Here is a 23,410-nt window from a genome sequence, read left to right as displayed (position 1 = left end):
GTTAACATCAAGAAGTCTTTGGGTCACATTATGAGAAGGTGGCACCCTTTAGGCGGCCTAAAAAGGAGGACCAGAGTGCTGACTGTATGAGCTATCCTCCCACTGAGCATCTCAGTGGGTCCCACCATGGAATAGGGGTGAGGTCCAGGGCTGGCGCTACCATTTAGGTGACCTAGGCAATGGCCTAGGGCGCCAGAATTTTTTGGGGGCACTATTTTGCTGGGGGGGGGGCTGCACGCGAGTCCGGTGGACCTACTGCAGTCATGCCGGCGGACGGTCTGCTACTGGAAAGGCTCCGGTGGAGCTGCCGCAGTCATTTCGGCGGACGGTGCGCTGGTCTAAAGGCTCTGGCGGACCTACCACAGTCATGCCTGCAGCAGGTCCACCAGAGCCTTTAGACCAGCGGACTGCCCGCCAACATCACTGCGGCAGCTCCACCGGAGCCTTTCCAGCAGCGGACCGTCCGCCGGCATGACTGTGGTAGGTCCACCGGACCCGTGGGGGGCGGTGAAATGGCACTCCACCTAGGGCGTCAGAAACCCTGGCGCCGCTCCTGGTGAGGTCCCTTCATGGTCTTTCCTGCCCTGTTCTGAGTGATCTCAAGATCGATCAGACTGGTGCAGAGCCAACAAATGCACCTGGAAAGAATGAATGCGCCTGTATTCCTGTGTAAGACAGGGCCAAAATTCCATAAGAATTCAGGCATTGCCAGACTGGATCAGACAGATGGTTCATCTAGTTCAGTATTTCGTACCTGACAGAAGCCAGCACAAGGTGCATCAGTGGAAAATGCAAGAAACCTTGCATTAAACGGTCAACTAATTACCTCCTCAGAAGGAAAGTTTCTTCCTAGTCCCCATCAGTTAAGAGGCTGGTTTATGCTCTGAAATATGAAGGCTTCCATAATTCTTGAGGCCAGATCCTCTGTTGGCATAAATCACTATAGTTCCATTGACTTCAGTGGATTTTGGCTGATTTACCTGAGCTAAGCATTTGGTCCCACTCATTTAAAAAATTTTTTTTTCTTTTATAAAACTCTGGATGTTCTTGTTATTCATATAAACATCCAGTCTCTCTCTGAATCCTACTTGAATCTTTGTTTCAATGATATATTGTGACAATGAGTTCCTCAGGCTATCTGGGCATTGTATTTCCTTTTATCAATTTTAAATCCTGCCATTAGGTTCCATGGAATAGTCCCTTGTTCTGGAAGTATGAGAGAGGGTAAGCAGGAGTGCCCAACTTATCTTCTTGATACCATTTATTATTTGTATACCCTTATGTTCCCTCCTAGACTTGGTCAACACTACCATTTTATGTTGGTATAACTATGTTGCTCAAGGGTGTAATATATCCACACCCCTGAGCGATGTTGTTAAACCAACCTAACCCTGATGTAGACAGCACTATGCCAATGGGAGGGCTTCTCCTGTCGACACAGCTACAGCCTCTTGGAGAGGTGGCGTATCTACACTGATGAGAAAAGCTCTCTTGTCAGTTTAGGTAGTGTCTTCACTAACTGCTACCGCTGCACTGGTGTAGCACTGTAAGTGTAGACAAGACAGTTGTCTCCTCTCTGATTATACCATATAACAGAGTTCATGTTAGTAATACAGAGCAGTGAAATGGTTAAAACTGAGACTCTGAGCCAACTTCATCCCAGGTGTAATTCTGTTGATATCCAAGGATTACACTGAAGTTACACCAGAGAAGAATTTGGTGCCTCATGCTTGAAACATCTCTGTGCTACCAATTTGGAGCATCCAGCCAAAACAAATCACCTGAAGTTAGAATACAGAGGAGTCTTCCTAGTGCCCAGGCTCTATTTAGCTAAAGTAGTTCATAGCGACATCAAAGAGCCTCATTCCTGCAAACGCTCAGCACATAGCACTCTCAGTGTATGGGTGTTCTGTGCACTGAGGGTTTGCAGAATCAGATATAAAATACTATTGGATCAAATCTTACTCCCATTGGGTGAAATTCACCCCCCCCCCCATGCATAAAGACATGCACAAGGCCTTAACTCACACTTAACTCCTGCTTAACTCCCACTTAAGGCCTAAAAATAGGATTTAAGTGGTTCGTAGGTTTCGTGCAGGCTGTCTGCATGGGGGTGAATTTCACCCATTGAGAAGTCCATTACCAGACAGACAGTCCCACTGACGTCACCGGAACTAGTAAAGGTGGCAGAATCTTTGCCTAACAGACTCTGGCCTTGGCTACACTGGAGAGTTGCAGCGCTGGTGGTGGCTTTACAGCACTGCAACTTACTCACCGTCCACACTTGCAAGGCACATACAGCGCTGCATCTCCCTGGCTACAGCGCTGCATGTACTCCACCTCTGCCTGGGGAATAACGACTGCAGCGCTGGTGATGCAGCACTTCTCCGCCAGTGTGGCCACCAAAAGCGCTGTTATTGGCCTCCAGAGGTATTTGGAGGTATCCCAGAATGCCTGCTCAGCCACTCTGCTCATCAGTTCAAACTCTACTGCCCTGGCCTTAGGTGACCCGCCCTTTAAATGCCCCGGGAATTTAAAAAATCCCCTTCCTGTTTGCTCAGCCAGGTGTGGAGTGCAATCAGTGAATCTTTCCAGGTGACCATGCCTCCACGCGCCAAACGAGCCCCAGCATGGAGCAATGGTGAGTTGTTGGACCTCATCAGTGTTTGAGGGGAGGAAGCTGTGCAGTCACAGCTGCGCTCCAGCCGTAGGAATTACGATACCTATAGGCAGATATCAAGGGCCATGCTAGAAAGGAGCCATGACCGGGACGCGGTGCAGTGCAGGATTAAAGTGAAGGAGCTGCGGAGTGCCTATTGCAAAGCCCGTGAGGGAAACCGCCGCTCTGGTGCTGCCCTCAAGACCTGCCGTTTTTACAAAGAGCTGGACGCGATACTTGGGGGTGACCCCACCGCCAATTCGAGGACCACGATGGACACTTCAGAGCGGGGTGGAGAGGTAGAGGTGGAGGAGGAGGAGGGGGAGGAGGAAACCGAGATTGAGGGTACTGGGGTGGAGGGAGACACCTCAGAGTCCCAGGAGGCATGCAGCCAGGAGCTCCTCTCAAGCCAAGAGGAAGATAGCCAGCTGCAGCAGCCGGTACTTGGTGAAGGACAAGCAGAGGTGCGGGTTCCCGGTAAGCGCCTTTTATTTTCAGGATGGAAATGTTTCGGGACAGGGAGGGTTAGGGCTGCATGCATGCTTGCCTAGATGTGGAATAGCCCATTGATGTGGTCTATCACGTCGCGGTAATCGGTCTCGGTAATCTCTTCAAAAGTTTCAGCCAGAGCGTGGGCAATGCGCTTGCGGAAGTTTATAGCGAGAGCCACTGTGGTCCTTGTCCCAGTCAGGCTAACGTGTCCGCGCCACTGTGCCGCGAGGGGTGGGGGGACAATTGCTGCATACAGGCAAGCTGTATAGTGGCCAGGGTGGAATCCGCATTGCTGTAGAAGACCCTCTCGCTCTTCCCAGGTGACCCGCAGCAGCGAGATATCTTCTAGGATTAACTGTTGTGGAAAATGTTGGGAGAGTGTTCAGTGTAGGTGCCCCCTGCAGCTGTTTGCTTTCCCCAATGCACAGAAACCACAGCACAGCCCTGAAGCAATCAGTCCCCCTTACTCACCATTTCGGGGCTCCTGTGGGTTATGTGCGCTCTCTTTGGTATGGGAAAATTATACTAAAGTGAAGACTGTAAACTCCTTCACTGTGTGGGAATAACTGTCTGAGATATAAACAATGCTGCCTTTTTTTCCTTTCCACAAGCGACCTTGAGTTCTCAGCTGCTCGTGTTAACAGCAGCTCAAAGACTCCAAAACCTGCAGAAGAAGCCGCGAAAAAGCAAAGACGACCTGCTGCAAACAGTTATGGATCATTCTGCCAGAGAGAATAAAAAACTGCAGGACTGGAGGGAAAGGGAAAGCAGAATCCACCAGAGAAACACAGCGGTCAGGAAGAAAAGCACAAAGCAGCTGATAAGCATCCTGGCACACCAAGCGGACTCTATCCAGGCGCTCGTAGCCATGCAGGCAGAGCACTACTGCACCAACCCCCCACCCGTCCCAAAGCTCTTTCCCTTGTGCCCCAATGTCAGCTCCAACCCCCCTTCCCCAGCATCCAAGTTCTTACCTCCACCAGCTGCCTCCAACACCTGTATGTTCACCAACCAGCCCTGAGAACTACGACCCTTACCCTCTGCACTCAACCCCCAACACCATGCAGTATAGGCATCCTGTAGTGCAGCAGTCATTGCACAGCACTCCAGACAGGACATATTCAAACCTGTGACTGTACAGTTCCCCCCACACCCCCGTGCCCTTTTAGGTTCCCAAAATGTTGTGTGTCTGTCAGTAAAGTTATTTTCTTTTCAATAAATGAATTCTTGACTTTGAAAACAGTCTTTATTATTGCAGAAAGTCAAAGATACCTTAGCCCAGGAAAGAAACAGGCACTGCAAATCAGCTTAGGAAAAACAGATTCCTACTAACATTGTAACCACTGCACTTCACTCCCGTGCAAGGCACCAAACATTACTGTTGGTTTTCAGCTTCAAATTCCTCCCTCAAGGCATCCCTGATCCTTGAAGACCTGTGCTGGGCCTCTCTAGTAGCCCTGCTCTCTGGCTGTGCTAATTCAGCCTCCAGGCGTTGAACCTCAGAGGTCCATGCCTGACTGAATGTTTCACCCTTCCTTTCACAAATATTACGGAGGGTACAGCGCGCGGATATAACCGCAGGGATGCTGCTTTCCCCCAAAGTCTAGCTTCCCATACAGAGATCGCCAGCGCCCTTTTAAACAGCCAAAAGCACACTCCACAGTCATTCGGCACCGGCTCAGCCTGTAATTGAACCAGTCCTTGCTCCTGTCAAGCTTCCATGTATACGGTTTCATGAGCCAAGGCATTAACGGGTAAGCAGGGTCTCCAAGGATCACAATGGGCATTTCAACGTCCCCTACTGTGATCTTCCGGTCTGGGAAAAAAGTCCCTGCCTGCAGCTTCCTGAACAGGCCAGTGTTCCAAATGATGAGTGCATCATGCACCTTTCCAGGCCAGCCTGTGTTAATGTCAATGAAACGCCCACGGTGATCCACAAGTGCCTGGAGAACCATAGTGAAACACCCCTTCCAATTAACGTACTCAGATGCTAGGTAGGGTGGTGCCAGAATAGGAATATGCGTCCCATCTATTGTCTCTCCACAGTTAGGGAAACCCATTTGTGCAAAGCCATCCACAATGTCCTGCACATTCCCCAAAGTCATGGTTCTTCTGAGCAGGATGCGATTAATGACCCTGCAAACTTGCATCAAAACGACTCTAACGGTCAACTTTCCCACTCCAAACTGGTTCCCGACCGATCGGTAGCTGTCTGGAGTTGCCAGCTTCCAGATTGCAATAGCCACCCGCTTTTCCACTGGCAGGGCAGCTCTCAATCTCGTGTCCTTGCGCCGCAGAGTGGGGGTGAGCTCAGCACACAGTCCCATGAAAGTGGCTTTTCTCATCCAAAAGTTCTGCAGCCACTGCTCGTCATCCCAGACTTCCATGACGATGTGATCCCACCACTCAGTGCTTGTTTCCCGAGCCCAAAAGCGGCGTTCCACGGTGCTAAGCATTTCCGTGAAAGCCACAAGCAATGTTGTGTCGTACGTGTCAGGCGACTCAATATCATCGTCTGACTCCTCACTGTCACTTTGGAGCTTAAGGAATAGCTCAACTGCCAAACGTGTTGTGCTGGCGAGACTCGTCAGTATACTCGGCAGCAGTTCGGGCTCCATTTCCCACAGAAATTGTGCTGCACAGAAACCGTTGGGAGAGTCACAATGGCGCCAAACGTGGACAGAAAAACAGGGACTGCTGGGATGTAAAGCGATGCATCACGGGGCGTTGGGACAGGAAGCAGAATGACCCGCACCCTTCCGTATCCTTCCCACAACCCATGGTGCCAAAATGGGACGAGGTGCTCTGTGGGATAGCTGCTCATAATGCACCACTCCCAACAGCACTGCAAATGCTGCAAATGTGGCCACACTCCAGTGCTGGTAGCTGTCAGTGTGGCCACACTCCAGCGCTTTCCCTACACAGCTGTACGATGACAGCTGTAATTCCCAGAGCTGCAGACCTCCAAGTGTAGCCAAGGCCTCTGAATGATCTGCATCTGAATTTAAACTTGCACTGAAGACAGAAATCGTGAATATGTGCTCAATCTGTTTGTAAGCACAGATGCAACAAATAAAACTTAACTATTGTAAATAAATCCAAACGGCAAATATTTGTTCAAAGTGAGTTCACATTTATTTGTGCTTTAGTTACTATTGCCAAAATGTATCTTGTGTTTGTCCCTGTCATGGTATAATTCCCCACTCTGAACCTTAGCGTCCAAAAGATGGGATACCAGCATAAATTCCTCTAAGCTTAATTACCAGCTTAGAACCTGTAGCACTGCCACCAACCAGGAATTCCAGTGCCTGGTACACTCTGGTCCCCCCAAAACCTTGCCCGGGGCCCCCCAAGACCCAGTCCCTCTGGATCTTAACACAAGGAAAGTAAACCCTTTCCCTCACCGTTGCCACTCCCAGGCTTCCCCTCCCTGGGTTACCCTGGAAGATCACTGTGTGATTCAAACTCCTTGAATCTTAAAACAGAGGAAAATGCACCTTCCCCCCTCCTTCTCTCTCCCCCTCCCAGACTCTCCCTGAGAGAGAAAAAATCCTAACACAGAGAGAAATTAACCTCTCTCTCCCCCTTCCCTCCTTTCTCCCCACCAATTCCCTGGTGAGTCCAGACCCAGTCCCCTGGGGTCTCACCAGAATAAAAAAAACAAACAATCAGGTTCTTAAACAAGAAAAGCTTTTAATTAAAGAAAGAAAAAACAGTAAAAATTATCTTTGTAAATTTAAGATGGAATATGTTACAGGGTCTTTCAGCTATAGACACTGGGAATACCCTCCCAGCCTAAGTATACAAGTACAAATTAAAGTCCTTTCAGCCAAATACACATCTGAACTTCTTCCAACCAAATACACATTTGCAAATAAAGAAAACAACCATAAGCCTAACTCGCTTTATCTACCTAGTACTCACTATTCTGAACTTATAAGAGCCTGTATCGGAGAGATTGGAGAGAAACCTGATTGTACATCTGGTCCCTCTGAGCCCCCAGAGTGAACAACAACCAAAAACTAACAGCACACACACAATCTTCCCTCCCTCAAGATTTGAACGTATCCTGTCCTCTGATTGGTCCTCTGGTCAGGTGACAGCCAGGCTCACTGGACTTGTTAACCCTTTCCAAGCAAAAGAGATATGAAGTACTTTTTCCTTGTTAAAGAGAACTGAAACTGCACCGCAAAAGTTAGACTTCAGATTTCTTTGGAGACACTCGTACAATAAATGGGGCAAATTCATCCCTGGTGTGACACCACTGAATTCAACAGGCTTACACCACATATGAATTTTCCCTAGTATTTAAATACAGAATTGCAAGAGTCATGTTTAAATAAGTAGCCAGTTGGGCATAATGTCTATTCTACAAGGACAGTGGACTAGTAAATATTCCCTGCTTTAAACATTTTTTACAATAAAGTTGCCAGGCTACTTACCTGTGCCATTTCCTCAACTTTGTAAGATGTATGGGCACCGAGAGCAAAGCTGTCATATCTGTGAAAAGAATTTAAAAAGCTGCTTTGAAGATGAACGCAATAACATTTTACAAGGGAGTAAATAGTCAGCTTGCCTCCTTTTAATATCCAGCAAGAAGCTTCCAAAAATACTTTTTACGAAGAGTCCACAGAGATTGTCATGCTGTTTCTCAAATGCATCTTATGATATATTTTTTTCACTCATCAGGGTGCTTGAATCTGCAACGCGTTAATGTTCCAAGTGAACAGCCAAGAAGGGACCTCAGATTAATGGCATTTACGCTGCTGGAATATCAGTAAGGTAATTCTGCATCTGTCATTCTAACATTAATGGTTATTTTGCAATCTTAGGTAATTTTCCAAATGACAAGAAAGTATTAAGTACTGGGGAGAATCGAAGGTTTTGGTTATACGACCTATAACGCTCAAAATGGCCCAAGACCTACTTATCTGAAAGACTGCCTCTCTTCCTGTCCCAAATTGCCACAGTGGAGATCACAGGGGCACCCCACTTGTATAAGAAAGAGGGGGAGCTGGCAGACAGTTCTCTAAGGCCCTGGGGAATTTGCTCCCACCTATCCAAAATAATCCTAATTTTTCAACTTTCACCGCATACTGCAAGGCCTAATTATTTCCCCAGGTTGTGAGGGATTGCCAGGACTGTGGTGGGAGTCCTTGTAAGGATCTTCAGCCATTTTTCAGCTGCTGCATTAATGTTAATTACTGGCTAAGAGAGTGTTGTACATGAAATAATGTATTTTTAGAATTGTGTTTTTTTAAATGTGTCCAGGGGTGCCAAAAGCAAAGGATGGGCACTCCTTTTAATGGAATGAGTGTATACATCTAACTAACCAACCAGCTAACCAAAGGAAAAGAGAAGTGCAGCTGATTTAAATGGGGATACTCACGCGAGTAAAGCAAGACGGATTTGTACACATACAAGTGAAAAAAAAATCTTCTTAATTCAAATGAAAAAATTAACCCCATCGCAGTAAGGTATGGTTCCTTCTCCCACTTGCAGACCTTTGTTTAAAAATTAACGTGCCTATCCCCCTGCTGAAAGGGTACTGAAAAGAATTTTGCCTTGTTATGGTTGCTCTTAACTGTTCAGCCCTCCTCCCAGAGGGCTTTGTTTTGCTTATTCTTCTCATTTTTTGTGATCAATCCTGTCTACGAAAGGATTTTTTTACAGTCATTATTTCCTTTTGGTTCTTAAGGCTTTCATTGGACTGAGGTAAATTATTTTATTGTGCTTCAGCAGCAAGTATAAACTGGCTTGTTGGCATGTTCTGTGTATTCGAATCTTTCTTTCCACTGTGCTTTGTCATTTGGTTGTAATGCGCTTGCAGGCAGGGAAGAACAGTTGCAAGAGATAGTATTTGTATTTTTGCAATTGGGAAGGTTAAAATCAGGATCCCCTCCTCATACAGGGCATCATCCAAAACCAGCTGAAGCCTATAGAAAGATTCCCTTTGATTTCCATGGGCTTTGCAGAGTAAGACTCTGTGAGCCTGCTCCACTCCTTAACTTTGCTTGATGGCAGTTAATCATGTGAATATTCCCATTGAAGTCAATGGGATTACTACTCAGTGTGTGTTTCAGAATCAGATCTCAAAGCCATATTTAACTTTTGTTTTAAGCTAAAATGATGCGGAATATGCATTAATACTTAACACAACCTAGAGTTGAGCTTGTGGTATTTTAGAATCTTTACAATGATTTCTTTCAGACTAAATGCAGTGAGTTTGGTGTTCTGTTTTGTAAACAATCTCAAGTTTTATTCCATTAGAAATGGAAAAAATTCTATTGGCTGCTTCAACTTTGCACGTGGAGAATTGTTCTTACAGCACACTTGCAAGTGCTGCCCCTAGCCCAGTTTTAATTATTCCAAGCAGTGGGACATCCATTATTCCCTTTCCAGTAGATCAAGCTATCAGAAATGTTTTTTGGGGGGGTTTCTGGCCAAATTTTCACTTTCCTAATTTAATCTCATTACTCCTGGTTACACCTCCTTGCACCATCCTAAATAATTCTTCCTCATCCTTGTTCTTAATACTCTTTAAGTAATAGATGATGGTGTTCCTCCTTAGTTGTCTCCTAGTCAAATTATACAAACAAGATTATTGTAATCTTGTGTCCTGTATCAGTCCCTCCAGCCCCCTAATCATCCTCGTTGCTCTTCTCTGAACTCCATCCAGTTTATCAGCATTTTGAAATTAAAGGTTTGTTTTCCTATGTGCAGGTATTTCTTGAATTCATTACTATAGAAACCAGAAATAAACTCCAACCCCCCTCCCCTCCCAACACACACACCCCAAACATGAAACTAGTACCTGTAGCTAGACAGATGATTACAGAGTGCAACACTAAGAGTGACTGCATTTAATAATAATACACAATAAAATAGATTCTGCAGCAAATTGATAGTTTCAGTCAGGCTCTAATCTGCAATGGCCCATGCATGGGTTCTCTCTCAGATCGCAGTCTACTTTTAGTGTTCGTATGAGCATTACACAGTACCCAGCTAAACAACCATCAAATTATGCAAGCATGTTGAAAACACTTGGTTAAGTAAAACGTAAGTGTTACATTGAAAAAGAAGTGCTATTTAAATAATCTATAAGAAGAGAATAAGAATAACTTACATCATCAAATGCCTGGAATGGAAAATAATCACCAGTTTTACTTACTGCCAACTTTGGTGTTACAACCCTTTTATTAGCCTCTTAAATAGCTCCACGTAAATAGACTTCTTTTTGCAGCCTTCCATAATATTTTCCCCACAACAAAAACACCCCACAGCAGGTGAGACTTTTTTTTTTTTTTTGCGCGCACAAAAAGGACAAAGTACCATCTAAACAGTTGCTAATACCTAGCTGTTTACAGGCTTCCGCCAGTCAAGCTTACTTACATGACTTACAGTGCTGCTGTCTAGTGTACATCACTTACTCTCCAAATAAACTTTACCTGGTGACAGGCAAAGTATTTGTATTGCTTTGTCTACACATAAAACAAGTCACATGCCAAGACAACACCTAGAAAGGGCGGAGAAGTTTTCAATAGGGAGACGTGACTAGGATATTCAGTAATTGGCTCAGCTCCACATCAGAATAGCCTTGCTGTTTATTTTTCAAATTCTGCCTTGTAATGAGTCAAGATCAGTGGTGGGCAACCTGCAGGCCCCACATGGTCCATCAGGGAAATCCGCTGGCAGGCCATGAGACAGTTTATTTACATTGACCGTCCGCAGGCTAGGCCTCCTGCAGCTCTCAGTGGCCGCTGTTCACTGTTCCCGGCCAATGGGAGCTGTAGGAAGCAGCATGGGCTGCAAGGACATGCTGGCCGCCACTTCCTGCAGCTCCCATTGGCTGGGAACAGTGAACTGCGTCCACTGGGAGCTGCGCGTGGCTGGGCCAGTGGACAGTCAATGTAAACAAACCGTCTCACAGGCTGCCAACGGATTACCCTGACATGCCCACCACTGGTCAAGATCATCTGAACCCAAGATCTATTTTATACATTTTCTGTTGAAAAATCAGGATAAATATAGAATCAGGAAAACCGAAGCAGTGAGTACATACAATTATATGCATCTTCTATTGCTTTTTCAAAAAAAGTCATTTTCATACTGGTAAAGGCTGCCAAATTGAAGAGTCTGAAGCCCCCTAGGCTTTGCTTTCATTTGATCTCATCCCACAAGATTGATTTCACACCAATATATATATCCCTCCTGAAACCCTATTCTCTTTCTCAGTTACACAAATGCCCCTTTATGCTGTGGGCATTTATGCTGTGGGAATGGCCCCCTGAATACTCCCTATACAGAGGGCCCACTGTAGTTTGCATAGAGATGGTGAGAGAGCTCTACACTGGTCCTGCTCCCAGTCCCCAGTGTAGGGGTTATGACAAGAGCGAAGAAGGAGAGGGAATAGCTGGACTGTGCTGTGCCACAGCTAGTATCTGCTTCCCAGCACTCACAGGGGACCACTAATGTTCAGTTATGGTCACCTTGCTGCTCTGCTAGGGAGGAGCTCTTTGGAAACATCTGCAAGGCTACCTCACTGTCCCCCTTCAAACCCCACCTTAAAACTCTCCTGCTGTGATACAAAAACCTCACCAACTGTTAGGTAGCTGGTGTGTGAAAACAACTACTCATCATACTGACCAATATTGTCTCATTACTACCTTATGCTTTCTTCCCCCTCCCCCAGTCTGCTGTTGCATCTATCTGTTGTCTTGTGTTATTTATTATTTGTATTATTATAGCACCGAGGATCCCCGGTCAGGACCCCACATTGTTAGGCTCTGTACAAACACAGAACAAAAAAGACAGTCCTTGCCCCAAAGAGCTTACAATCTAAGTTTGTTTTATAAGTCCATACGCTCTTCAGAGCAGGGTCCACCTTTTTGTTAAGTGTTTGAAAAGGACCTTCTATCATGGGCCCCTAATCCATGACTGGTGACCCCAAGCACTACCGCAATATAAATAACAACAACAACATTGCATCACAAAGAGGGGTTTGACAGTGAGGTGTTGCCAATGTGTCTACAAACTACTTGAATCTATTATCCAGGCCCCATGAAGAAGGGGCATAATGAGCGAGAGCCGGTGCTATAGCCCAGAGACTGTAACAACCATGCAGCTTTCGTGCAAAGCCTGAGCAAATGAAATTTCATCTAAGGATGGGAATTTGGCCCTTATTTTCGACTTAGTCTTTATTCTTTCTGACATTTAACTGATAACTTTGCGTTACATGACCAATAAAATCGTGCTCCTACTGGGACATGTGGAAAGCAGTAGGCTGGAGAATCATCTAATTTAAATGGAGCTGTACACAAAGTTTCACAAGCGAGGCATGAAACAATTCATTTTATTTTTCTAACTACCATTAAGCAGTAGAATGAACACTGGTTGTGTATAGCTCACCGTGGTTGCTGCTGAGTCTGCTGCTTTAAACTGTGCTTCCTTGATTTTTTGAAGGAGAAGAGTGAAGCGAAAGGAGCTCTAAATCCCAGAATGGAAGGTGAGACATTCTTTTGTGCTTGTTGATTTTGGGGTGATGACATTTTGAACTCTTTAGGATCTAAAAAAAATTAAAATGTTGCAATTATTTGATTCATTTCCAGTTGTTGTTAAATCTCATTTTTTTAAACCATACAAAAATAAGCTACAGCTTTGCATGCCTGAATAAAGGCAGGCAGTAAGCTGTAATTAAAGATGACCTGCAAAGAAGCAAAAGGGGATTTGTTTCCTTTTGTGAATCTTTATTGACACAGCAAGTTTGTAAGTTGTTTTCACCGGACAAATATATTTTTTTCCGTTTCTGTTTGTTAGAAATTTCAGACTATCACTGATTTCTTTTAACCAAGCAAAGTGACATTTGCTTTTGGTGTCTAACTGGAGAATGAGGGAAAAAAAGATAACAGCTCCACATTTTCAAAAGGGAGCAATGATTTTGGGTGCATCCATACTTGGGTGCCCAACATGAGATAAGTAAATTAGCCTGACTGTCAGACACAGCTGAACACCTGCCCTGTGAAAGTTAGGCCCCTGTTAAGGTGTCTCCAGTTGGGCATCTGAAATTATTAGTCATTTTTTAAAATGTTGACCAAAGATCCATAATGGGTTGACTTCTCAAATGTGTATAAACACCAGACAGACAGAACAGAATCATTAATTACATGAGTAATTTATATTAGATACTAAAATGTTATAAAAAACTTGTTATACCCAAGTTTATGATGGATTCGCCAGACCCTTCTTGGTGGTTGAATGCTACAGTTAATGTTTAAAGTGTTTTATTTTATGTATATTCTCTCAGCTTATTTTTTTTGCAGAATCATAAAAGGGCATCATAGTTTGTTTACTTTGGAAGAATATGGCCTTGTTTTCATAGGGAACATGAACCCTGTCCTCTTGGCAAAAGCAGTTGAAAGTGGGTGTGAACAACAGCTTGGTTCACAGAGTAAGCAGAGAAACTGCAGTTTCTGCTGCTAAGAGGTGTCCCAGTGGGACCAGCAAAGCAAAGCAAAGCATTCAGATAACAGGGTATTATTGAAAAATTGAAGATTTCCCCACCTCCCCCCGCCATTTTAGATCACCAGATGTGAGAGTGAAAACAGCAGCACAGAAACGTGTGCGTTGGAGCGTGTCAAGGGGAAATGCATTCTAGAAATGGATACACAACTGAACAGAAATAGCTGATACAAACTGTGAGAGGCAAGGGCAATATTCTGGGCCTGGTCTCTCAATTCAATGAAAGGTGCATGTCATAGGCACTGTTCCCTCCAATTTTTTTACATCCATGTGCAGAATGAATTTTGTTATGTGCACCAACATGGAGGTGATGAGTGACAGGGCTGGGGCAGAGGGTTGGGATGTGGGGGGGATGAGGGCTCTGGCTGGGGGTGCAGGCACTGGGGTGGGGATGAGGGGTTCGAGATGTGGGAGAGGGCTCAGAATTGAGACAGAGGGTTGGTTTCAGGGGGTGAGAACTTCAGCTAGGGGTGAAGGCTCTGGGGTGGGGCCAGGAATGAGAGATTTGGGTGTGAGATGGGGCTCAGGGCTAGGACAGAGGGTGGTGTGGGGGAGGTGCGGGCTCTGGGGTGGGGCCAAGGATGAGGGGTTTGGGGTACAGGCTGCCCTGTGGCTGCGGTGGGGAGAGGGAGGACTCCTCATAACCTTCTCTCCCCTCAACCCTGAGCTGCTGCGGCAAGAGGTGCCTCTCCCTGGCAGCTCCAGCGGGCCTGGGCCAGGGGAGGGGCACTTCTCCCTGACGCGGCAGGTACTTACTGGGGGAGAGGCATCTCTTCCCACCGCAGCCTTGAGTCCCCAGAGCCCAGCCACGCAGCTTAAAGAGAATTTAGGGTTTCATTTTTGGCTGTAACGTATCACTTGTACCTCACTGACAGGCAGACTACATATTAGAAAAGCTTTACTCCTTTTGGAACCTAACGTTTTGGTGATAGTAAGCATGACGTCAAAAGAGTCATGTGAACCTCACTGTGGCCTTTAGGTGACATTTTTGGTATACAGCCCTTCTATGGAAATGTAGTTCTGCTTCCTATGATGCTGCCTCCAGCTATTGAGAGGCAGAGGATGGTGATGTATGTCTGTTGCAAAAGGTGGTAGATGAAAAAATTATAACAGATAGAAATGTGAACGGAGAAAAGACCTATTCATAAGAGCCCCATGGAGAGAGGATGGGGGAGACACTACACCAGAGGTTCTCAACCTTTTTCTTTCTGACCCCCCTGCTATAAAAACTCCACGGCCCACCTGTGCCACAATAACTGATTTTCTGCACATAAAAGCCAAGGCCGGTGTTGGGGATAGCAAGCAGGGCAATTGCCTGGGGCCTCACACCACAGGGGCCCCGGTGAAGCTACTTTGCTCAGGCTTCAGTCGTATACGATGGGGCTTCGGCTTTCTACCCTGAGCCCCAGAAAGTCTAACACTGGCCCTCCTTGGCAGCCCCCCTGAACCTGCCTGCAGCCCTACAGCGGACCCCGGACTCCAGGTTGAGATCCATTGCACTACAGAATGGGAAATTTGACAGGGACATTGACCATGTTGGGATCTGATGGGCAACAGCATGCACGGAAGACGACTGCCCAGAGTTCTATCACAGTCGCAACCAGGCAGCAGACAGGGTCAATCTCCCACCTTGATAATCTGACAATTGCACACATTTTAGCCCTGTGTAATCAGTGAAGCTTCTATTCAAATACATTCAAACCTCTTTCATCCAAATCTTGATTATCCAAATTTGTCCCCTGACATCTACTCTGCTTCTCTGAAGCCTCATTTATCTAAAGTTATTTCCATTTCCCTCATCTCCTTTAAAAAAACTAGGCTTGACTGTGATCATTATATTTACCTTTGATTTTTATTTCTGCAGTCTATATAAAGCTAACACTCATTCTTTCATCAGATAATGCCCACTGTATCTATTTGCTTATAATCTTTCCAACTATTACAACTCTAGGGTAAGAAATACCAAGAGCTTCATAATCTGTTGCACGATTGTGCTTTTAACACAGTTACTTCAAAGGAACACTTTTCCCTTTTAAAATCTTATTTTGCAAAGCTCTGATGTGAGAAGGGGTCAACACAATTTCAGAAACTTCTCTTTCATTGAGCTGTGAGCGGGGGGAGGGATAGCTCAGTGGTCTGAGCATTGACTTGCTAAACCCAGGGTTGTGAGTTCAATCCTCAAGGGGGCCATTTAGGGATCTGGGGCAAAAATCTGTCTGGGGATTGGTCTTGGGGTAAAAATTGGGGGTTGGTCCTGCTTTGAGCAGGGGGTTGGACTAGATGACATCCTGAGGTTCCTTCCAACCCTGATACTCTAGTCTATGGTTTTGGTGAGCATCACTTAAGAAAGAGATTTGAAAAATTCGCTATGACTCACCGTTTCTTGATGTCTTTCTTAGCCAATGTGCTAGTGGTCGTTTTAACATTCTGTTGACATCAATTTCATTCTGAAATTTTTTTCTCTGTATTTCTTCAAACCATTCTCCTGTCACTCCCTGTAGTCCAGTTACATCTTGCTTTTTCTTCTGAAGTTTGCTAAAAAGAAAACAAAATGCCAGTCAACTTTTTCAACTGATTTAGAAATTTACTTTCTATTGCTGTTCACCACTGGCAACTCTCCTTTCCCTCATAGAAACCCTTATGCTTGATTTCTACAAATCAAATTACTTAAAAAAATGTGTAAAAGCAAAACCAAATAAGGATTAGGACATGATCCACTGAAGTCAACGAAAAGATTCCCTTTGACCTTCAGTGAGAGCTGAAAGCCCAGTTCAGCAAGGTATTTAAGCACAAGCCTAACTGTGACTTCAGGAAACTACCCAAATGCTTAAGATAGCCTTCTGTTTTGCAGAACCGAGGCCATAATGCATAAACATATACATCTTACAACTCATTAAAGCTTAAATTGAAGGTCTGTCACATCAGTAACCTAAATAATATATATTGTAATTAAACCATTTTTGAGATTTTTCATCCTCATATTTCGGGGGGAAGGAGGGGGAGAGGAGAGACAGTAAAATTGTTCTTGTCCTAATAGTAAACTATTTGCAGCAAAGACTGTATTTTGTAAAGCACTCAGCAGTGTGCGGTCCCTGTCTGGAGCTTTCAGTGTGTACTACAATCACAATACTAAATGCAGATTGTATAGTTTTGCACTGTCAGTTAAACAAGATTATTACTCTTAACTTTCATTACTACCTCGTGGCTTGCCCGTATTTAACATTGCATATAACCAACCTACAACTTATAGATTTCTCCAAAGCAGATTTAGGCATGGATTAAACTATACAAATGTGGCTTGGATAAGGTACCAAACAAAGAGAAGCTGAACAACAATTGTTATTTTTATTCAAAATAACTGGTCTTATGAATAGAGTATTTACTGGGACCTAAAAGAATAGTTTGCAGATGCAGAAAAAAACCCTGAATGATGCATGTTGCAGGGTGGACTGGGCACTTACAAAAGGAACTGATCCAGCCCACCTGTACAATGTTAACAGCTCTGATGAGGCATAACGGAGGACAGGTGTCATCTATGAGAGCAGCAGGAAGATACAGAGAAGAGTTGTAGTGAGCAGGAGGATGCTGTGGGAGACTGACAGGGAGAAGGGTTTGGGCCTGGAAACCAAAGCCAAAGAGCTGAAAAAGGCTGAGGGCTGGAAGAGTAGAGGGGTCTCTACTGGATAACGGAGACGCGGTGGATGTGGTATACCTAGACTTTAGTAAGGCATTTGATACAGTCTCGCATGATATTCTTATCGATAAACTAGGCAAATAGTTAGATGGGGCTACTATAAGGTGGATGCATAACTGGCTTGATAACCGTACTCAGAGAGTGTTATTAATGGTTCCCAATCCTGCTGGGAAGGTATAACAAGTGAGGTTCCACAGGGGTCTGTTTTGGAACCGGCTCTGTTCAATATCTTCATCAACAACTTAGATATTGGCATAGAAAGTACGCTTATTAAGTTTGCAGATGATACCAAACTGGGAGGGATTGCAACTGCTTTGGACGATAGGGTCATAATTCAAAATGATCTGGACAAATTGGAGAAATGGTCTGAGATAAACAGAATGAAGTTTAATAAAGACAAATGCAAAGTGCTCCACTTAGGAAGGAACAATCAGTTTCACACATACAGAATGGGAAGAAATATCAGAGGGGTAGCTGTGTTAGTCTGATATGCATCTGACGAAGTGGGTATTCACCTACGAAAGCTCATAGAATGACAGAATATCAGGGTTGGAAGGGACCTCAGGAGGTCATCTAGTCCAACCCCTGCTCAAAGCAGGACCAATCTCCAGACAGATTTTTGCCCCAGATCCCTACATGGCCCTCTCAAGGATTGAACTCACAAGCCTGGGTTTGGCAGGCCAATGCTCAAACAACTGAGCTATCCTTCCCTGCTCCAATACATTTGTTAGTCTAGAAGGTGCCACAAAAATCTTTGCTGCTTTTACAGAATGGGAAGAGACTGTCAAGGAAGGAGTACGGCAGAAAGGGATCTAGGACTCATAGTGGCCCACAAGCTAAATATGAGTCAACAGCATGATGCTGTTGCAAAAAAACCAAACATGATTCTGGGATGCATTAACAGGTGTGTTATGAGCAAGACATGAGAAGTCATTCTTCTGCTCTACTCTGTGCTGGTTAGGCCTCAACTGGAGTATTGTGTCCAGTTCTGGGCACTGCATTTCAAGAAAGATGTAGAGAAATGGGAGAGGGTCCGAGGAAGAGCAATAAGAATGATTAAAGGTCTAGAGAACGTGACCTATGAAGGAAGGCTGAAAGAATTGGGTTTGTTTAGTTTGGAAAATAGAAGACAGAGAGGACATGATAGCAGTTTTCAGGTATCTAAAAGGGTATTATAAGGAGGAGGGAGAAAACTTGTTCATCTTAGCCTCTAAGGTTAGACCAAGAAGCAATGGGCTTAAACTGCAGCAAGGGAGGTTTAGGTTGGACATTAGGAAAAAGTTCCTAACTGTCAGGGTGGTTAAACACTGGAATAAACTGCCTAGGGAGGTTGTGGAATCTCCATCTCTGGAGATATTTAAGAGTAGGTTAGATAAATGTCTATCAGCGATAGTCTAGACAGTATTTGGTCCTGCCATGAGGGCAGGGGACTGGACTCGATGACCTCTCGAGGTCCCTTCCAGTCCTAGAATCTATGAAGGCTGACCTCTCAAAGATGGAGCATAGACAGCATTGGGAGTGTGTTGGGCCCTTTCCTGGAGATGAAAGGATTCCAGGTAGGAAGACTGGGGAGTATGTGCTGGGAAGAGCAGGGAAGGACTCCAGCTAAAAGGGGCTGAAAAAGCTACTGGGACTGGAGAAGAGCCCTGAGACTAGGAGAGTAGAATAGGTGGTATATTGATGGACTATATTTTGGGACTTTTGAGGATGGTGTGAATTGTTTATGTTAATACATCCAGATCCCAAGGAGGAGTATTGCTGGTCATGAGAAAGCCTCCAGCACAGTTCTTAAATGCTCCTGAAGAGGGTAAACAAAGGCAGGGTGCTGCACAGCCAATCCTGGCTATGCTGGGGTGCTTGGCATGTGGCCAACCATGTTACTGCATACCTGGATTGCAAAACTACTGTAATGTAATTTGAAAGCAAGAAGTGCCACACCCATGTGGTATTTCAGATGGAGAGAAAACCTTTCTGTGCAGCCCTGTGACTGAATGCCAGTATTTAACCATAGCTCTCAAAAAATCTTCCCTGTGGTAAATCCCATGGTAAATCAGGGGTGCCTGTGCTCTGAGAGGAGGCTTACAGGCTGAGGAATCTATTCACTTATTGATTTACGTATGATCACTTTCTGTCTCTGTTGGAGACATCACTGCGGGCAAACAAGCTTACATTAAATCAGGGGTTCTCAAACTGGGGGTCGAACCTCTCAGGGGTTCGCAAGGTTATTACATGGGCAGTCATGAGCTGTCAACCTCTACCCCAAACCCCACTTTGCCTCCAGCATTTATAATGGTGTTAAATATATAAAAAGTGTTTTTAATTTATAAGGGGGCATTGAACTCAGAAGCTTGCTATGTGAAAGGGGTTACAGTAAAAAAAAGTTTGAGAGCCACTGCATTAAATGCACTTGCTGGGAACACTCACACTTCTTACAGAAAACAGTACTGAGTAGTGCATTGTTCAGCTGATGTCATTTGAAGGAAGGTAGGATCGAGGTAGACCTTTCTAAGTAGATTTCCTTTGGGGAGGGTTAAAAAAAAACAAAACCCCAAAACTGGATATTTGGTACTATCTGATGCAAAGGCAAAAACTCTACTCTTCAGGAAATCTGGATGATTAAGAAGTATTGAGAGAGACGGTGAATTCCATTAGAAGCAGGAAAAATCACCCCTGCTCCCATGTCAAACTGCTGGAAGAATTTGACCAAGATGTTCCCACCAGCCACCTCCATTACAGCCTTAACACAAGGGATTTAATATATCTAAGAGAGTTAAAATACAGACACAGAACTATAAATGCAGCATTTGGGGAGAGTCTGCAGTCACAAGGAGCACAAACTGCCTCAGAAACAAGCACAGACCTGCTCTGTTGGAGTTCTGAAAGATCAGAACATCTATAAGGCATCCCCATCGTCTCTTTGAAAAAAATAAGTATAAATTATTAGTCTGATTTGTGTAAGATGTAATGATATGACAGATCAGAAGTTACATATATATATCAAACCAGTTTAATTTTTTGACTTATTTTTAAAGAGGAAAACAGTTCAAGAAAGGCAGATGAAAATCATATTCAATTTATTGCCATCTAGTGGTAAAAAGCAAAAAGTGTTCTGAAAGCTTGATGAAAAACACCTGAATTCCCTACAACAAGCTTCCAAAATCAAAATTTTTTTTTTTGGAGGGACAATTCTTCATGGACTCTGTGGGCTCCCAGGCACTGGAAGGTGATTTGTTCACTCTTACAAACCTTAGATTATGTATATACCTCAAAACTTTTGGAAGTTTTGGGCAGTTTTTTTAAATCTACTTTTAAAATTTGCTAGGTCAAGAAAGTGTAAAAACAAAACAAAACAAAAAAATCCAACCAGCCTTATTATATGTTGGATGAATAGATGTGGGTATTTCATTCCAACTATACAACACTGCAAATATTTTTTTTAAATTCATGCACTGTACCATTAACACTAAAGCAGTGTAAAGTTTTTACTGGTATTTGTTTTGGATGATCTGCATCTATTACTTGTGGGGGATTTGACGCTTATGAATAATATAATTCTTCCAAACTCATGCAAAAAACTCCCCAGCCTTTATGCCATATTATATATATAAATAGATAATATTTTATACATATTATCTTTTATTATATACCATATAAATATTGATCCACACTCTTTGGAGGAGCTCCCATCAACACTATCTTACCCCCACTATACACTTGCCCAATCATGTCTACATGGTCCCCCTAATCGGTGCTGAACAACAATATTAAACTACAAGGAAAGCAGTTCTCGAGAATATAAAGTAATTAACAATCTTGTATTGTAATCTGACTCCAAATATAGACCATGAAACATGCCTTTGAGTCACTGCTATTAATATTTGGATTGCAACACTGCTGAATAAATCAGAAAACAAATTAAATATTGAGACAGTGCTCTGTAACACCATCTAAACCCTAACTGGCCTCTTCCATCTCCTCCACTCCAGTTCTTTCATGGCACCTATTTGAGCATCTTGGGAGGAGACAACAGTGTGACTGGCAGAACTACCTCCAAAAACCTGGAGGATAAAAGATTATTTCTAGGGCCCTACCAAATTCACGGTCCATTTTGCTTAATTTCACAGTCATAAGATTTTAAAAATAATAAATTTCATGATTGCAGATATTTAAATCTGAAATTTCACGATGTTGTAACTGTAAGAGTCCTGACCCAAAAGGTAGTGGGGGGGGGGGTAGCAAGGTTATTGTAGAGGGGCCATAATATTGCCATCCTTACTTCTGTGCTGCTGCTGACAGTGCTGCCTTCAGAGCTGAGTGGCCCAAGAGCAGCAGCTGCTGGCCGGGAGCCAGGAGCCCAGGTCTGAAGGCAGCGCCACCAGCAGCAGCAGCGCAGAACTAAGGATGGCGTGGTATGGTATTTCTACCCTTTCTTCTGTGCTGCTGCCCTCAGAGCTGAGTCCTTGGCCAGCAGTCGCCACTCTCCAGCCACTATACAACACTGCAAATATTTTTTTTAAATTAATGCACTGTACCATTAACACTAAAGCAGTGTAAAGTTTTTACTGGTATTTGTTTTGGATGGTAACGGGGTGGGTCGCAAGGTTATTGTAGAGGGGTCATAGTATTACCATCCTTACTTCTGTGCTACTGCTGACAGTGCTGCCTTCAGAGCTGGGTGGCCGAAGAGCAGCAGCTGCTGGCCAGGAGCCCAGGTCTGAAGGCAGCGCCACCAGCAGCAGCAGCGCAGAAGTAAGGATGGCATGGTATGGTATTTCTACCCTTTCTTCTGTGCTGCTGCCCTCAGAGCTGGGCCCTTGGCCAGCAGTCGCCACTCTCCAGCCAACTATACAACACCCACTGCCACTCTTACTTCTGCGCTGCTGCTGGCGGTGCTGCCTTCAGAGCTGGGCATCTGGCCAGCAGCTGCCACTGTCCAGCCACACAGCTCTGAAGGCAGCGCAGAAATAAGGGCGGCAATATTACAACACCCATCCCCACAGTAACCTTGCAGCCCCTTTCCCCCCCCGTGACCTCTTTTTGGGTCAGGACCCCCAGTTTGAATAACACTGGTCTCCCCTGTGAAATCCATATAGTACAGGGTGAAGTACGCAGAAGACCAGATTTCATGGTCTGTGATGCGTTTTTCATGGCCGTGAATTTGGTAGGACCCTAATTATTTCCAAGGACTTCACCCAGAAGGCTGACTGTGTTGGCTGTTCAACAAACTACAGCAGATACAATCCTGAATGACCCCTCTTTTCTAACTTTTTCCCATCTTTATCTCAAACAATATCAACTATATATTGCTCAATCCATGAACAATTTCATCACTTTTTTTTTTTAATACACACCTCTTCCATATTTGCACAAACATATCCTAATTCTTCTTATGTAGGCCTGGAGATGGGGAGGAACTTACCTGAGTGTTTTTGTTTGTGCTTTGATATGGAGCCTACTATCATTAACATAATTGCAGAGAAAGCAACAGTCTCAACATGGCACTTCCTGTTGTGACACCTGGGAGCTTCTACTGCTAGAGAAAGAGGAAAAATATCATTTCTACCATCCTCATACTGTAGAAGGGGGAGGGAAGGAACTAGTAAGGTAGCAGAGACTGGGTTGCTGAGCTAGAGCCTCTGAAAAATGCCCTATAACAACCTGTTTACTTGTGAATGAGGACCCAATTCTGCTTCTACTTAAGTCAAATGTAAAACTCCCATTGATTTCAGTAGGAGCAAGATCAGGCCCTAAATGATCCTTGAATACAAGATGGCAAACTATACATCTTGCAGTATCCAGAGAAAGAGGAAAACTTCATGGGGGAAGGAGGGGCAGACCAGAAAGAACTGATTAGTTCAAGGTAACCAGTGGCTGAGAAGGCAAAGCTGAAGTGGCTACATAAAAAAGAAAACAAAACTGTGCCCACAGCATTAGATACCAACTACTGCAGTGCAAATAATTTGCAGCAGTCATTCAAGGAATTTATTGCTTTATTCTGCTGATACTTGAAGTGGGTTGTTTCGTCAGTGAGGGATATACAAACACAT

The 23,410-nt window shown here is 44.4% G+C and overlaps 1 protein-coding gene across 1 annotated transcript in view; it reads right to left on the bottom strand.

The window, feature by feature from the left end:
* EXPH5 (exophilin 5) overlaps positions 1 to 23,410 on the bottom strand; it is a 55,423-nt gene that overhangs the window by 13,851 nt on the left and 18,162 nt on the right. Inside the window, exons 2-4 of the mRNA XM_050937987.1 lie at positions 16,047 to 16,204; positions 12,560 to 12,716; positions 7,594 to 7,651 (exon numbers count right to left, since the gene is read on the bottom strand). Coding sequence (XP_050793944.1) covers positions 7,594 to 7,651; positions 12,560 to 12,716; positions 16,047 to 16,204 — 373 coding nt within the window. The remainder of the gene's footprint in view (positions 1 to 7,593; positions 7,652 to 12,559; positions 12,717 to 16,046; positions 16,205 to 23,410) is intronic.

Source organism: Gopherus flavomarginatus, chromosome 1 (genome assembly GCF_025201925.1).
Source record: "Gopherus flavomarginatus isolate rGopFla2 chromosome 1, rGopFla2.mat.asm, whole genome shotgun sequence".
Classification (NCBI taxonomy): Eukaryota; Metazoa; Chordata; order Testudines; family Testudinidae; genus Gopherus; species Gopherus flavomarginatus.
Note: the sequence above shows the minus strand (reverse complement) of the source record. Positions and strands in the feature narration are given on the sequence as shown.